The sequence below is a fragment of the Coccomyxa subellipsoidea genome (assembly GCF_000258705.1).
Source record: "Coccomyxa subellipsoidea C-169, whole genome shotgun sequence".
Taxonomy (NCBI): domain Eukaryota; kingdom Viridiplantae; phylum Chlorophyta; class Trebouxiophyceae; family Coccomyxaceae; genus Coccomyxa; species Coccomyxa subellipsoidea.
This window is the reverse complement of record NW_005178037.1, coordinates 2,550,211-2,566,147: the sequence shown is the minus strand read 5'-3', so window position 1 is coordinate 2,566,147 and position 15,937 is coordinate 2,550,211. Positions and strand designations below refer to the sequence as shown.

Here is a 15,937-nt window from a genome sequence, read left to right as displayed (position 1 = left end):
TAATTCGTTCTTTTAGTACTGCAAGAATCTACCGAGCACCCCGTACCAGCAGAAATTTCGATTTAAAAGAACACCTGCGTTGCATGACAGAAGCTGCTTGGGAGTGCAACCTCTGTGCAGTGACGAACAGCGGAACGAGCGGTCGTTGCCTTGACTGTGGAGCGACGCGATTACAGCCCTCTGTAGAATCCCCACGACATCAGCAGACCATGAGGCTGGTAAACGTAAAAGGCGAGGCTCGCCCCCTAGCTTTTTCTGGTACTTTGCGAATATCTTATCCTGGTCCAGCCCTAGAAGTGCAGTACTCCCTTGGCCTCCCTCCTTTGCTACCCTTCGCCGCTCACTTCATCCCCAGATTCACGTGCAGGAGCTTATTATTAATCTGCTGTTGTGCTTGATCTCCACGCACATCAATTCGCTCCAGGGTAGGGAGCCCTTGTAGAGTGCAGCTGGCTTTGAGGATGGTGTGCCTTTGCCTTGCCGATTGTCCGGTGACGTGCGCAACACGTGCAGGAGTAGTGACTGGAGCGGTTGGCCTGCTCGGAGCAGCAGCAGGGGCGGCTGCGAGCGCATTGCTCGCAGACTCCAAGCGGCTGTCCCTGGGAGAGAAAACTCTGTGGGCGGCCTTTGGCGCAGCCCTGAGCCTACAAGGTGCGCAACTGATCGTGCTGCTGTGACTTTCCCTTGTGGCGCTTGCTGGCACTGTTATGCCTTGTTGGGCAATGGAATGCGGTGGTTTTGTCCTGTAGGTATTTTCAGCAGTCCTGCAGTGGCAAGCCATGCCATCTTCACTGTGTCGAAGTGTCTGCAAACACCGCAGCCAGCAATAAGTCTGCTGCAATATGCTTGGAGAGCCATTCTTCTGTGGTGCCAGTCATGCAGGTGGCTTAGCCAAGGCATGATTGATGCCAGAGGGAGGTGGCTTCCCTGGTCTGTTGTGTTGGCAGAATTCTGCGCAGTATCACCTCAGGTTGTATGAGCATGTAACAGTACTGAGGCGTTGTCTGTATCATGCAGCGCTGCACACGGCGCGGCGGCTGACAGCCAAGAAGCGGCGGCGGCGGCGGCCGTCTAGCAGGGACCCGGCTTCCTTCTCAGACTACCTGGTGAGCTCCTGCCATTGTCTGATGAGCAAGATGTATACTGGCTTTCTTCTTACCGTTGCTGGGTGTCTCACTGAGGCAAGACATCCCTGAAAAGAAGCTTGCAAATCTTGCCACATTTTACATTTTCAGAGACGTTCCAAAGACATAGGGTAGTGCAGCCAGCAGGGGTGCCTGCTCGGTGTCTTGCGAGGCAGCATGCATCTATAAGCAAGTAACAAGTGCATGCTGCTTCAAAAGACTGACTGGGCAGGCATTCCTGCAGAACGGGCAGGCCATAAACTGCATACACAATCTGCTGGATACAGTCAAATCTCCTCCAGAGATTTCAATATCATCGTCCACATTAGGCCCATCATGCCGAAATCTTCAGCGCAGGCTTTTGGCGGACCGCAATGTCATTGGTGACATTGGCAAATTGGCAATTCCCAAACTCTGACCTTTTCCGCAAAAGGAAGCAAGTGCCTTTAGGCTGGCATCCTGCCGAGCCAAAAGTGGGCCGAGTCTCTGCTGCGCCAACTTGGCCGACGTCCCGTTTTTGGCTTTGTCACGCTACGCCAAGAATACTCGACGTCCTTTTGCTTCACATCTTGCGGCCTTCGTGCCGCCATGAGAAGGCTGTCTCCAAAGGAGACCAATTTAATCACCAAGCTAGTTTGATGGTGTCATTTCACTCTGCAGCGCGGCGACGGCGGTTCGGAGCTGCCGTGGGCGTTTCGAGAGCCGGCTGACGCGGAGGCGCTGCTGCGGGCGGCCGCGCAGGGGGGACTGCCCCACCGACGGGTGGAGCGACTGGCGCTGCTGCACCTGCTCATGCGCCTGCACCGCGAAGCCCACGCGCGCTCCGGTGCGCCCTGTAACTTTATTAGTCACTTTTCGATGGTTGCTTTTAGGAGTTTTGGAGGGAAGTAGTTGCCTGGTTAATTAAATGCATCATCTTTTGCGCCTTCCCCGCGGAGCCCACGCGCGCTCCAGTGCGCCCTGTAACTTTTTTAGTCACTTTTAGATGGTCACTTTCAGGAGTTTTGGAGGGAAGGTCAACAGTAGTTGCCTGGTTCATTAAGATGCATCATCTTTTGCGCCTTCCCCGCGAAGCCCATGCGCGCTCCAGTGCGCAGGCCACCTTGATTTAAGTGCACAATCCGGTGCTCCTCATTCTGATGTCCAAATGGAATGATGCGGGACCTTACGCTGTCTGACAAGGCGTGTGGAATGGTTTAGTTGCGCTTAACTTGGTGCCCTGGCGTGCTTTTTCCTCTCTGGGATTTGGTGCAGAGTCGGGCTCTTTCTTGAATGCCAGAAAGCTTGATCTGTGACATTTGGCCAGCCAAGGCCCCTTCCAGAGGCACTGATTTCTGATATAGTGCCACACACCAACTTCACTGGCATCAGGGGAGGAGCTTGTAAGATTCTGAGCCTTGCTGTGGTGCTGTGCATGTAATAGATTGTGATAAATAAAAATAATAGATTACATGTAAATAATGATAATAAAATTCCAGGTCAGAATCGAGTTCTGACCGTTGCTCTGCCACGATGTGTTTGCAGGCAACCCGGTGAATGCTCTGGGGCAGGCGATAGCGCAGCAGCAGTTCAACGCGCTCGTGGACGTCATGACCTACGAAGAACTCTACGAGTATTTTGGGGGTGCGCTCTTTTCTACATCTTCCTATGATTCCCATCTTCATCTCCCTGTGCAAGGGGACTGTTGGGGAATTGATCATGTGCTCCTGGACGAGATTGTCTGGCGTGTACGTATGCATTGAAGGGAAAAAGTGTCCTTTTCTGCCACTGGGCGCTTGCGCTGCTTTGTGTGTCTTGCGCTGTATCCCGTTTCAATGATGGCAGGTAGACGTCAAGGTTCATGTGTTCTGGTGACACACTTTGGCTTGGGCTGCAATTGAGGCACGAGCACAGGCACAGGAACAAGCTGCCGCCTGGCACACACCAGGCTATCAGTCACGGCTGAGTAATGCATGTTTGCACAGGTCCATCGATGCCGGAGGGGATGTCTGAGGAGGTGATGGAGAGCCTGCCCACTGCCAAAGTGGCTTGGCAGGATGGCGCCGCCACCGTCACTGGCAGACAGGTGGGCGCTCCTCCGTCCCCCACTGTTCACTGCCCTTTGGTTCAATATGGTATTGATAGCAATTGCGGTCTTGCCTGTTTGGCGGTCACCATGATCAACTCCGGTTGGCCATGGCCGATTGGCACAAGGCTATCCACCGCCTTTAAGCCAATTTGCATAGGTCTCTTGTGGCCTCATCGCACTTTAAAAAAAATACAGCAAAAAATGCGACTGAAGCGCTGGGGAATTTGGGGACATGGTTACCCCCAGAGACAGTCAGAGGCACATTCCCAAACGACAGTGAAGATGCACGTCTAGAGATGGGAAAATGCGAATAACAGACCAGAGCGAGCACCAGTGGGAGTGTGCTCCCAAGGACCCCGTTCGGCCTGTTGCACGTCCTGTTCTGCTGGCGTCGTTTCTCTTTCTCTAGGGTTGAACCTGCAGAAGAGTTTGCGTACAATTTTCTGGCACAGTGGCATCTGTGGGGTTCCAGTAGCAGTGCCAGGGTGACTGAGTGCCAGTGTCGGTTCAGTGCATGCCCCTATTGCTAATGGAGTGCGGTGGCACTGGTTTCTTAACAACCGAGCTCTGTGGGTGGACTCAGGCCGAGTCATCACCTTGTGGAAACAAGGTGTCGTGCTGGCATGGCGGGCATCAGGACGGATAAGTGGGTGACTGAGAATGAATCATCACTCGGGGTGACTGAGGCTGAGTCATCAGGGTTACACATGTCCCAGGTGGGCGAGTGCGCGATCTGCCTGGAGGGGTTCGCGCGCGGGGAGAAGGTGCGGGAGCTGCCGCAGTGCTGCCACGTGTTCCACCAGGCATGCGTCGACCGATGGCTGCGCATGCACAACGCCTGCCCGCTCTGCCGCACCGCCCTGGGAACACACCCCGGCACCGGGTGTGCCTGATGTAAAAGTGGGAGATTGCAGGCTGTGCATGCACTTGCACACTGCTTGCCGCCTCTGCAGAAACTTCCTCTGATCATCGGCCTGCGGAGTCATAAATCATAAATCGAGAGCTGCGAATGGGCGAATTGTGCTCCTCTCAGCTGCACCGCCCTGGGAACAAACCCCGGCACTGGGTGTGCCTGGTGCTGGAGGCTGTACAGCAGCGTGGGCCAGGGAGGCATACGCCCTCTTTGCCAGGCGCCAGCAATTGTGTCCAGCATGAGAGGCACTCAATACTGCCCCTGGCAAAGCTGGCTGCAGATGCGCAAAGCCTGCCCCTCTGCCCCGTCGCCTCCTGCTAACCGGCCTGCGGGTTGTGATTTCACTGCAGCTTGGGCCCCGGACAAATGCGCCCTCTTTGCCAGGTGCTGGCAATTGTGTCCTGCACTCAACCAGCATCTGCTGTTTCCTGTTTTGTGATAGGTGCGCAAGCAAATTGCCCTACCCCCTCAGCCGCACCGCCCAGTGAACCCACCCATTTGATGGGTGTGATACTAGGCATCCCTGTACCAGCCTGTAAGCTGCCTGACGTTTGGCGTATAATTGTTATGATCCTTCATTGCCGTCTGCTAGCGAGGGGTGGCTTGCGCAGATGTGCATACGAAGGGGGGCATGGATTCCATCCTTAGATAAGCCTGAGGCCCAAGACCTGTACCGCAGATAAGTAATGGTGCCTTTTATATAAGGACTCTTGGGAAAGGCTCCTTTCCCTTGTTGGAGATACATGACAACAAAATGGGCACCACTGATAAATGTGGTAACTGTTGATTGGTCTGTGTAGGACCAATGCCTCAAGGCTTTTTCGGTGTTCAGGCCAATCAGCGGTGTTTGCTGTCTGCTTCCAACACGGTGTTTGTTCCAATGACTGCGGCATGTCACTGTCCACTCATCTACACCAAGCCATGCCAAAGCCACAATTTGGACAGGACTGCAGCAAGTGCAGGCAGTGTTAGGGATAGTGCGTGTGCTAGGCTGTTATGGACCAGTGGGCCAGTTAGGGTGCATGTGATCGGATTAGATGTGCTGTAGTGAGGCTACGGGTTTGTGTGTGCATTTGTTTGGGTGCGAATGTCATTGGCCACGGGACTCTGGTGGCCTGGTAGGATCCTTTGCACTGCTGACCTTGCTGCACGAGCAAACAATAGCTTTTGAGTGAGACTGTACAACAGCGAGAAATTCTACCTTTACCTGCATGGCTATCAAAGGATAAAAATCTCCCGGAGTAGTCTGCAGAGCAGCTGTGTGATGGAGCTTTATACTCTATCCATTTCATCATGTGCTTGCTCGGGCCTTATCATATATATTATCGACTTTTGAATGTGCCCTTGTAATATTCACTGCCTTCACCAAGCGCTCACTCGTGCACAGCAAGATGCACATACTATATGGAACTTGATGCAAGATCAACTTTCTGACAACCTTTCTGAACCCCACTACCAAATGCAACGGCTATGCAATCTCAGTTGCGACGCCTGCTGCACGCAGACAGGGCATGCACGCACCGCAGCAGCATTTACCCACCCAGAAGCTGGTGTCTGCACCCTTCATCCCCGGCGTCTGAAATTCATTGAATCCCTTGGGACTCTTGTGTACACTCCACTCAGAGCCTTGCCTTGCCAGAGCCCCACACAACTCAAACAACCAGGTCCCCATCAGAGACTTGTAGAAAAAACAGACCTCCGGGACGCGTTTGATAAAGCCAGCCACGTCTTCAAAAGACACATCCAAAGTCCGGCGAGCTTTGATGATCAATTGCCTCCACTTCACTTGAGATGGCATGCTTATGTAAAGGTCCTGGGCTGAAAGATTGAGCACTCGCACATGCGACAACTCCTGAAGGGACAAATGGGTCTCAGCTGAACCAAGACTCTTCACGTTGAGGTATACCTTGTCCAATCTGAAGTCGGCACCGCTCAAAAGAGGAGGAATGCGGCTCAAAACCAGCCCGCTGCATGTGAATCTCACCACGCTTAAGTTCTCAAGAACACTCTCCCACATAGGACTGAAGAGATGCCACGCCTCCAGGGCCTTCAAAGAGAGCATGCAGGTCTCAGGCAGAAAAATTCCCAAAGGGCAAATGCCTGCGAGCGCTACTGTATGCAGGTGCCTCAATTCACTCATTCTTAACTTGGGTGTCCGCATCACATGCATTTCACTGTCTGTACCTGGCTTGAACCCAAGACAAAGTGTCTGCAGTCCTTTTAAACAGGACAGGGCCTTAAACACATGGTTAGTGTTGTCAGCGACGATCAGAACCAGATGCTTCAGCTGGCTGACTGGGGGGATCCATGAGTTGGGGCCAAGCGTTGCAGACAGCACAGTTAAGTTTGGGGCCTGTGCGATGAGCCACGTGAACCATATGTTCACAGGTTCTCCTGCCATCTGGCTCGCAGGTGACTCAACCTCCAGCTGAGTCAGGGAATGAAGCGCACACGAGCCTTGCTCTGCTCTTTGTGCCAGGTGCTGAGCTAAACTGCCCGGCAGCTGCAGCACTCTCACCCACTTTAGCCTCTCTCCCACCCAGAGAATCCCTGCGTGCATACAAATGACATGACTTGACACCCAGAACAACCTCTTGCTGGCAACATAGCTCAGGTTTAGACATCCCAGGGGGATGCCTCCCGGGATTGGGCTCTTGCTCCTGGCCTCTGGGGTCCAGAACGTTTTGCACATTAACAGCCAAAATTTACAAGGCAGATAAGATATTCTGGAATTGCCCAGAGAACTTAAATAGTGCCATTTAGGCAGCCCTGGATATCTGTGGAGACGCTGTCAAATTCTGCCTCAGCTCAGTCGTTGTACCATTTGCAGAAACACGTACCTGACTTTTGCAACTTCTCAGGGATGTTGACGATCTCCACTTGGACACTGCGGGTGTTCTTGCAGGTACCTGATGCCTTGACCCAGGTCTTTAGGCTCAAGTGTCTGGTAATCTTGAGCCACACTTCTTCTGGCAGCTGCAGGGGATGCTTCTGTGAGTGCATCCTGGACATGAGCCAAAGCACAAGAAGAATGAGAAAAGACTGCGTTCTGGCCTAAGATTAGGAGAACCTGGCTTTCTGCTCCTGTTATGAGTTTGAAATCCCTGCGTTAGCTTCTTAAAGAAAGCTGTTTTCATTACGCACGAGTGGGCTCTACCTAGAAGACTGCAAGCATTCACTGGTAAGCATTTTAACGTCAAAATGAATTGGACATCCGAGAGAGACCGGTAGACAAATTTGAATTGGCTAGCTTACTCTGTGCGTTGCACGCCAAAAGACTTATCTTGCCTCGTAAGGGGGAGCTGTATTTTGATACGTGCGTCCAATTCTCCTGGATGCAGACCTTGCATACTTTTTGAGAAGACAAGAGCTTGTCAAGAATGACGGTGAGATAAGAATATCACGAATCGATTCGTGTCTTCTTCCAGCTGAGCATTAGACGGAGTTCCTTTCGGGTTTGTGGTGATGTAAAATGAAATTAATAATATTGCAGTGAGGATGACTTGTTCCAAGGGGTAGGTTGGCAAGGTATGATCAGTTTCCTGTCTGCAGGACCCGAAGGGTGCAACCAAATCACAACATCAGGACGTGTCATCATCACCTGCCCAGATATTGACTCCGTGCTGGACCTACCAACAGGCACCTGCGTGGAGACAGCGCTATGTTTTGACCGTGCCGACAATCGTCTGGGTCTTACCTGAATTACGGTCACTCTTGAAAAGGGTAGGACTTGCAGCCTTAACTTCAACAAGCTAGTTTGCAGCCGCTTGCGGGTGGACCATGAATTTGCTTGCAGTTGACTGGGAATACTTTTGACAGGAATGTGACTTTTCAATCAAATATTGGAAAGACATGCTCAAAATGGGTGAATAGCACCTTGTGTTGAGGTGAGGTCTGCAATTTGCCAACATGTATGACTCTTGAGATCGCTTAAAGTTCTTAACGCATCTGCGATGGGAAAAATATCTATCCCGAACCCAGGAAAATCTATGCGCAAAACAAAACGTACAGCAATCCTCCAATCCACAGTCAGATTTCCATGATGTTAGGATCTGTGTCAGGAGTCACTCAACTCGCATGAGCTCAACACTAGTGCGCTGCAAAACCTAATTTGAATTCAAGATTGTTATTTAAATGCATAGTCAGACCGCTCATCTATTCTTGTTCCATGACAGCTGGGTACTGTCGCCAGGCTGGCGGGGGGTCAACCACGTCAGCATGACAAATGCCAGCGCAAATGCCAGGCTGGCGCCCCCCACACCAAAATAGGCGATGCCCAGAAACGGATTAGCGCCCCCCAGCCAGCTGGCAGTGCTCAGTACAACCTTCTTCTTGCCCCCGAATCGGTACGTATTGTACCTGCACACAATGCAGGATTGCGTTGTTTCAGAACTGAACGAGACACACAAAAAGAGCCGAACAGGAGCTAGCTACACATGTTGGTGCATGCCTCTTGCCCTCTCTACAGCTTTACTGCCCCAAGCTTTCGCCAAAGATGCTTCCGACTTACATTCATGCAAAATTCTCCACCAGGGATTGACAGGGGTCTCAAAAGTTCCCGGGCCAGCCCCTAAATAGGGCAGGGGCGGCCGGGGCTGCACCTCGGTCCGCTGCCGCGGTGATAGCTGGAATTTTGGGACATCTCTGAGATTCCCAAGATAATCTACCAGGAAATGCAGGTTTTGTGTTGAATCTGCCCACTAGGTGGTACAAATTTCCAGAATCTGGGGTGCCCCTGAGTCACAGCCTTTTGGCTTGGGGAATCGCCCTGACGCCATTTTACCAAATCTTTCCGGGGCTGCCCTGAATCCTTACCCCTGGCCCTGAATTAGCTTGGCCAATGCCTTGGGGGCTGTCAATCCCTGAGAGATTCTCCAAAACACTGAATCTGGCATCCAACCAATTTCCAGGGATGTAAGACACTGCTGTGTACAGTCCAGATCCATCATCAGCCCAGCTTTCATGAAACCAGCTGTGGTACCAGGAGCATGCAGCAGCACAGAAGTGGGAGGCTGGCGGCTGCGCACCTGTTCTGAATGAGCACGGTGACATTGGCGCCAGGAGGGATGTCTGTGTTGATGCGTCCCCACAGTTTGCGGAAGTTCCGCAGCGCCGCTGTGCGCATCCACACTACAAAGTGCTCGTCCGCCTGCATTAAATTTTTCTTTAAATTAGCGTGCATGGGGTAAGATAGGAAGAAAGGCTTCCATGGCGACTCTTCCCTCCTCGGTTACGAGGAGCCAATACCATCCCCTTTGGTACAAAGACAAGAGTCACAAACTGAAGATGCTGTCAGTGGTGTGCTGTATTGAATTCAGCAAGCTGCTGCTCAGTAACCCAGAAATTCTTTATTTTTGTCTTATTATGTTAAGACGCACCTTGCCTCTTGGCAGGAAAAGCATGCAATAATAAATAATAATAATAATAATAATAATAATAATAATAATAATAATAATAATAATAATAATAATAATAATAATAATAATAATAATAATAATAATAATAATAATAATAATAATAATAATAATAATAATAATAATAGACCAGCTGCAATACAGTGCTGGTGTGCACAGCTCACTATACTGCAATGGATTGCTGCCTAACAGCTGGAACACTTTGTTGCGGCAGGCTCATTTCTACATTATATCGCATGCTCTTCAGGTGAGGAGAAAAGGTCTTGTCTGCAGCCAACTTGTAGATGCAGGTTGCCAAATTTTATACCCTTGATAGACTTGGCGCATGCAAACAACGCCAAAGTGTATAATGCTTGAGCTTCACACCGCACCCGCCTGCAGGAAATCATCGATAAGTGTTCTGTGGTTATTTGCTTGAGTTTTATATTCTACTCACCTTGATGGGTCCGCTGATGGTGCCCCCTCCTCGCAGCTCCGGAACAGTGTTGACGAAAGCGGCGGGTGCAGCCGGGAAGCGCTTGTTGACATCAGTCTTCCAAGCTATGTGTGAGTCGTCCAGTATTACGGCTGCGCCGTCCAGGGTCACCTGCTTTGCACGGTATGCAACACAGCTGAAGGCAGCGTGAGCTACTGAGTTCTTGAGCTGCTTAACATTACTATAATTACACGCTTGTCCTGCCAAGAGGCAAGGTGCGTCCTGCAGACAAGTTGCAGTTAAATACTGCCACAATCCTACCCCTTGTTGGACTCGCCAGATCCAAGCAAGACCCAATCAACCGTGGGCACGGTGCTCAGTATTTGTACCGGCCCCCGCCAGCCGGGGCCAGCTGCTTGGGCACCTAGAAACATTGCTTTGCATGCATGAGGCACAGCCAAGACTGGGGAATCTCGGGGGTAGGCATGGTGGCAAGGATAGTTTCATGGCAGCTGCCTGAAATTAATCAGGATCTCAAATGATGCTGTAAAAGGACCCCCCAGACGCATGGGATTGCTGAGGGATGGCAGCTTCACAATCAATCTCAACAGTGCACGCACACAGCAAGAGACACATGACATGCTGGCAAGCATCCATCTTGCAGCATGGATGCTCGCAGCAACGGCGCACATGTTTGAAGCAAAGCTGTCCAGGATTTCCTAAGCATCTTTGGAGCTGAAAACACACGGGGTGCAAGGTGAGATGCAGGGAGAATGCAGGGAGAAAAAGTGAAAGGCACAGACAGGTACACATGAGGAGATTCAGTGTCCAAATAGCCTTGAGGCCTGAGAGTGTCTGTAGATCACTGGGAGAGCTTTACGAGTTCCTGAAGAGACACACCTGGAACGTGTCATTGAAGTAGGACCATGCCACGAGGCCACAGGGCTCGATGGCAGCGTTTGTCGAGCCAGTGAGCAGCGTCTGAGGGTCGCACGACTTGTGCAGGCTGGCTGCTGACACGCTGCTTCCCCTCAGCTGCGCATCGCTGCGGCTGGTCACATACCTGCCGCAAAATTGTCACGACATAAGCACGACTACTCTGATGACAAAAGCAGTACCCCCTTGGACAATGATCATGTTGCCTGGCCATGCAGTGCATGCAGTTTAAGTGTTCAACCAGGTTCTGCTGGAGTGACCGGCACTGTCGTTAATGAATGCCAGTAATGTTAGTATTCCCTTTGCTGTTACAAACAATGGTTGTCCTTGTGTCAAGGAATGTCTTCTGGCAATTGCATGGCCAAAGCAAACCATCAAGCATCAGGAGCATCCTTATTCGAAAGACCCTGAGGGTAGTTGCAATCACAGAAGCAAGGACTCCACGGGTGCACTTGATCGTCACTTCTGCCAATATCTTGTCTGTGAGTGCTCAAATTTTCTGAGTGCCCCAACAGAGCTGTCTGTGCATCCCTGCTTCGATGCTCTTTTATAGTATGCCTCACCGAGAGGCCATCTGGTGCATTTCACTTGAATCTAGCGCAGATGTTCAAAGTGGAAAGGGGTCAGGCACCTGCGGTGGTTTTGGTAGAAGTCGTCCAGCTCATAGTACAGGAACACCGGTGCAGACATGCGCCGAGTCACCGCCACCGTCACTGTGCATGCGCTGCCGGAGCCGTTCGTCTGCGCAGCATTATGTTCATTACTAAGCAACTGTCACCGTGATTACTGAGCGATGACTCATTATTGGGTGTTCTTGCTGTTGTGCATTGAGACGTCAGGCTCACTGCTGTGATCCCCTGCTATGGCATGTGAAGTCCATCACAATGACTAAAACTTGCCAATTCGTTGACATGGCATCAACTGGTGACAAGGCATAATGTGCAAATTAAGGCAGACAATATGCCTGGCACCTCATCCTACATGCGTCATGCAAATCTTAGATTGAAGCATGCTGAGGGCACTGAAGTTACAGCTAAGCTGTGTCACCTGCAGGAGGGTCTGCTCCTGCTCCTTGTGGCTGCCTCCCGGCAGGCACACATCATCATACCTCACACTCGCCTCCACCACCTGGAACACAAATTCAAAGTCACACTTCAGATTCCAAGAATCGGCCCCTTGTGCTGTGTGATGCATGACAAGTACATGCATGCCCAGAATCATTGGTCTGCCCAATCTAGAGGAGCACCTGAGAAAGGTGGGACAGTCGTGTTTCGGCCTGCCCAAATGTACATCGAGCTGCAAAAACAGGGGTGGGGAGCTCGGCACAACAGCAAATGTACAGGAGATGAAGATTTGAGATAAGGATTTGATCCAGCAACGGCCTATGTGCGGACCACTCTAGTTGCTGAATATCAGCAGCTGTTGCAGGAGTGGAAACGTGGAATACCTGCTGTGAAGCTCTCAGGCACGCATATCCAATGGGTATGAAGGCTGCTCCAATAATGGTGAACAACGAGACCACCTGCTTCCCAATGAGCTAAAATTTCAGCGTGCAAGTAGTATAAATCTTCAAGAGATTGTTTTTGGATGTGAAGACACGGAGTATCGGAGTGATTGTGCCTGTACTGCAACTGCAGCCAGTGCTGCTCTGGTGCAGGTTAAAATGGAAGGAGACTCACCGCTAGAGGGCTTAGGGATGGTTTGCAGGCAGGCAGTTCCTGTTGGGTTATCTTCGTGTCTGCGTTGCAGTCAGAAAAATTTTGCTTAAGGATACATCGATTACGCACATTCTTCCCGCACTAAACTTGCTTTCATTGCAACAGTGACAACGTCTGTGGTGATTGCCGTAAAATATGAATGTTATTGAATAATGCAAAGCAGAAAGGATCTCAGAGACATTCATGCATTGTTCACTTGTAGGAAGATCCTGGCATCTCACATTTCGGTTTCTTCGTCGGTGGTCGCGCTGTATCCTCCACCGGTTCACTCATGTCAGGTTAGGGGTTTAAGAACTTCCGATAGCATTTTGACGTCGCATCTATCAATGCAGCCAGCTATACAGTGAAGTCAACGATCGCAGCGTTGAACGAAAATAGAATTGGGCAGGCGATACAGAAGGCTTCCGGCAGCTTCTCCCATTGTGCATGGGGATCTGCACATGAGTAAGAAGACGAAAGGTGGCTCGTGCAGGAATTCCTGAATCCTGATAAATTGCAAGTTCACCAGTGCCTCCGCCGTGCGGTGAAGCAGATCGTCACGATGACCGGTGTCAGATTCCTTGAGCACTGCTACGGTCTCCCTGCTGAAAGGAGAATATTGATGTTGGAAAAGAGTCTCTGGATCCAGGAAACATCTGTCAAGAATGTGAGTTTTGGTTTAAGTTTGCGAGTGGGGGGATAGCGGGTGAGGAGGCGCACTCCCCTCCCCTCCTCGTCTTGACGAAAGAGGCTCTGGTTCGAGGATTTTACTCGCCAGTGTAATTTTTTTGGAACTTTTCTGTTGCGAAAGTATGCAGCTGGATTTGCCACTCAGCGCAAAGAAGGATTGCTCTGCAGCTCTGGAAAGACCTATTAAACATACAGCCCCTAATAACCGTCAATCACACTGTTCCTCCAATTGAAGGCGTACGCGAACCCCGTGGCATCTACAAAGATAGCAAAGTCTTATGTCCCATACATCCTTCAGAGGCACCTGTTATCCCAGGATGATCTTACCTTTGAAAAGGAAAACATACACCCCTCCAAGACAGCGTTGGGAATGAGTTCAGTTGATTTTGATCATTCCTGCAGGTTCAGCTAGCTTGTTTTCTTCAGCGCTGGAAGGAGGATGAAGTTCTCAATCAGATGTAGTCATTGGACGAGTTGAAGGCCTCTATAGGGCCGGACTGGCTGGGGCAGAGAACGCCCTCTCGTATGAGCGGATCTGCCTCGGCCCGTGGCAGAAAGTGGGTGGACCCCTTTTTCAACACTACGGACCCCATGCTAAACGCCACCTCCCCGTAGTCCCGTAGCACCCGCACGTACATGTCCGGGTCCTTCGGCGGTGACTCATCCTGCAAGCACATGCCACAGACACATCAGCAACACAGCTTCCAATGCTTTCTTGATATCCAGTGAGCCGAACAGCTGGTGAAGATATTGTTTGCGCTGCTGCTGCTGGCAGCATGCTATTGAGCCATTTGTGCATTGGTGCCGTTTGGAGGCAGTATACGGTAGAGGATTCAGAAACAATGAATCCAAAAAGCCCATCTATCTCGTGGGTTGTCCCTGGTCTAGTGTGACATGAGGTGCACAAAATTTAGTGATTTTTCCCCGTGATACAGCTTTAAGCAGAAGCAGAAGGAGAAAGCGCACACCAGAGTTAGGTCCATGCCGATGCCAGTGTCCTTCCGCATGTATCCGCTCAGCAGCTGGCTGTATGTGTTGAACCACTGCGGTCAGGGCACACAGCACAAATTAGCCAATCTTCTCTCTCTCTCCTTCTTCCAAAAGCTGCCCTTAAAAAAATGAGCTCCCACCCCTCCGCATGTGCACCTCCTTACTGTATTAGTTCACAGCTCTGCAAACTCCCTCGATGCATGATCGAGGGTACTAGAGAGTCTATAGTCGAGAGCGCTAATATTCAGGGGGTAAGGAACCCCCTGACAGGAAAATAATGCGGGCATCTATTTCTGAAGGCCCTAAGGATCATCATGCTGTGCGGCAAACCATTGAGTTGCTTTGGCCACCTACAATTTAAGTATCGGCTTTGCCAGTGAAGCAACATGAACCTGCTAGGCTCGCGGCTGGGCGCACCTCTATTTCTGCCTGGCTGAGGTTCTGCTTGATGTCCTCTGGCAGGCTGCGCTGCTGCCACCTCAGCCGCTTTATTCTGTCCATGCGCTCCTTCCTGCAGCATGAGCATGACTCATGGCTTCTGTCCAGGTCACGGTTGGCCAATGGCTGTCAGGACATGCATGCCCCTCACCATGGGACAGCAGATCAATAAAGGATGTACTGCCCCAGCAGAGAGCGCACATGTAGGTGAGCAGCAGGCGCTTGTTGCGCAGGATGCTGGTGTGGTGCACGATGAAGGCGCTGGTCTCATCTGGGAAGTCTGCAAAGCTGACAGACGTGCCTTCCTCCCCCCTCTCCTCCAGCTCGGCCTCTCTTTCACTCTTCTTCTCGTTCAGCACCCTGTGGCACGCAAGCATGCATTTTTGTGCTGAAAACAGCCTCTCCATACAGCTTGAGATGAGGCCCGATCAAACAAGCGAGGCATTGATAAAGTGTGATTCGGTGGCAAAAAATGCACACTCATTAAGGTTAATTTACCCGCTGAGCTCTTGGAGGGTGGCAGAGTGCTCTGAAATCTCCTCGAGCACCAGGCGGACCTGCTCATCCTGCAATATGGAGATGAGGAAGTCAGTACCCAACATGCTCCTTTTACAGGCTACAATGATGAATCACAGGTTGCGTAACATCAAATTATCAACCACTTCATCATGGACCTCAAGGAAGTTCACTGCCTGACATAACTTTGCAATCACTACATGACCCCTTGACAAGCTTGGACGTGTTGGCAGAAAAACAATCAGAAGGTTGCGCAGACATCAAGATTCACTTACATTGTAAGGGGGAAGAGCATCGGATCCTGCGGTAGATAGCTCTTTGACAAGGTCTGCGGCTCTTTTCCCAAACATCCTTGCACCATACAAGTGGTCCTTTCCGACCTAAGAAGGCTCAGTCCGGGCTGCCTCCGCAATACCCGGTTATTTCACACGAGGATTCGGCAGTTTAAGACTTTCCTGCGTCACTATTTCCCAACGTCTCACTTGTAACATATGATGATTTCCCTTTTCTCGACCGCAAAACGTTTGTGTGGAGATGCGAAAACTATGTGGATCAGATATACAAGTCCTGTATCCAAGCTGAATGAAGTCTATCTGCGTTTCTGAAACGCCGTTTCAGCAACAAACAAAATGAAGCTGAGCTCTCCTGAGTGAGAGGGTTTCCTAGACCCTACTGACCACCTTTTGGCTTCAAGAAGCATGATCCTCAAATCAGGACATTGTTGTATGCCCAGATT

The 15,937-nt window shown here is 50.9% G+C and overlaps 3 protein-coding genes across 3 annotated transcripts; 1 reads left to right on the top strand and 2 right to left on the bottom strand.

Moving 5' to 3' along the window:
* The first annotated feature begins 1,859 nt into the window (after positions 1–1,859).
* Positions 1,860–4,363, top strand: COCSUDRAFT_23409 (hypothetical protein). The gene is made up of 4 exons (XM_005648834.1): positions 1,860–1,950; positions 2,649–2,747; positions 3,089–3,189; positions 3,909–4,363. Exons 1-4 carry the CDS (start codon positions 1,917–1,919, stop codon positions 4,083–4,085), a joined length of 411 nt encoding a protein of 136 aa, XP_005648891.1. The 5' UTR covers positions 1,860–1,916; the 3' UTR covers positions 4,086–4,363.
* A 3,893-nt stretch (positions 4,364–8,256) lies between these two features.
* COCSUDRAFT_36375 (Lem3/Cdc50) lies at positions 8,257–12,685 on the bottom strand (the record flags this gene model as incomplete). The annotated part of the gene is made up of 9 exons (XM_005648833.1): positions 8,257–8,464; positions 9,133–9,254; positions 9,956–10,105; positions 10,835–10,997; positions 11,502–11,611; positions 11,918–11,998; positions 12,318–12,392; positions 12,550–12,608; positions 12,658–12,685. The coding sequence occupies 9 exons, from the start codon at positions 12,683–12,685 to the stop codon at positions 8,257–8,259; spliced, it is 996 nt and encodes a 331-aa protein (XP_005648890.1).
* Positions 12,686–13,766: 1,081 nt separating this feature from the next.
* On the bottom strand, positions 13,767–15,545 carry COCSUDRAFT_7699 (GINS complex, Psf1 component; the record flags this gene model as incomplete). Its single annotated transcript, XM_005648832.1, has 6 exons — positions 13,767–13,922; positions 14,226–14,300; positions 14,665–14,758; positions 14,887–15,045; positions 15,184–15,251; positions 15,477–15,545. Coding segments are annotated over 6 exons (621 nt in total), but the record flags the coding sequence as incomplete, so codon positions are not given.
* Positions 15,546–15,937: the final 392 nt, after the last annotated feature.

What these genes read in the sequence shown, in the direction of transcription:
- COCSUDRAFT_23409 (XM_005648834.1), top strand. Translation starts at nt 1,917, where the DNA reads ATGCGCCTGCACCGCGAAGCCCACGCGCGCTCCG. An exon ending in CGAAGCCCACGCGCGCTCCG is followed by an intron (nt 1,951 to 2,648) that starts GTGCGCCCTGTA and finishes ATGTGTTTGCAG; the next exon opens with GCAACCCGGTGAATGCTCTG. An exon ending in CCACCGTCACTGGCAGACAG is followed by an intron (nt 3,190 to 3,908) that starts GTGGGCGCTCCT and finishes CACATGTCCCAG; the next exon opens with GTGGGCGAGTGCGCGATCTG.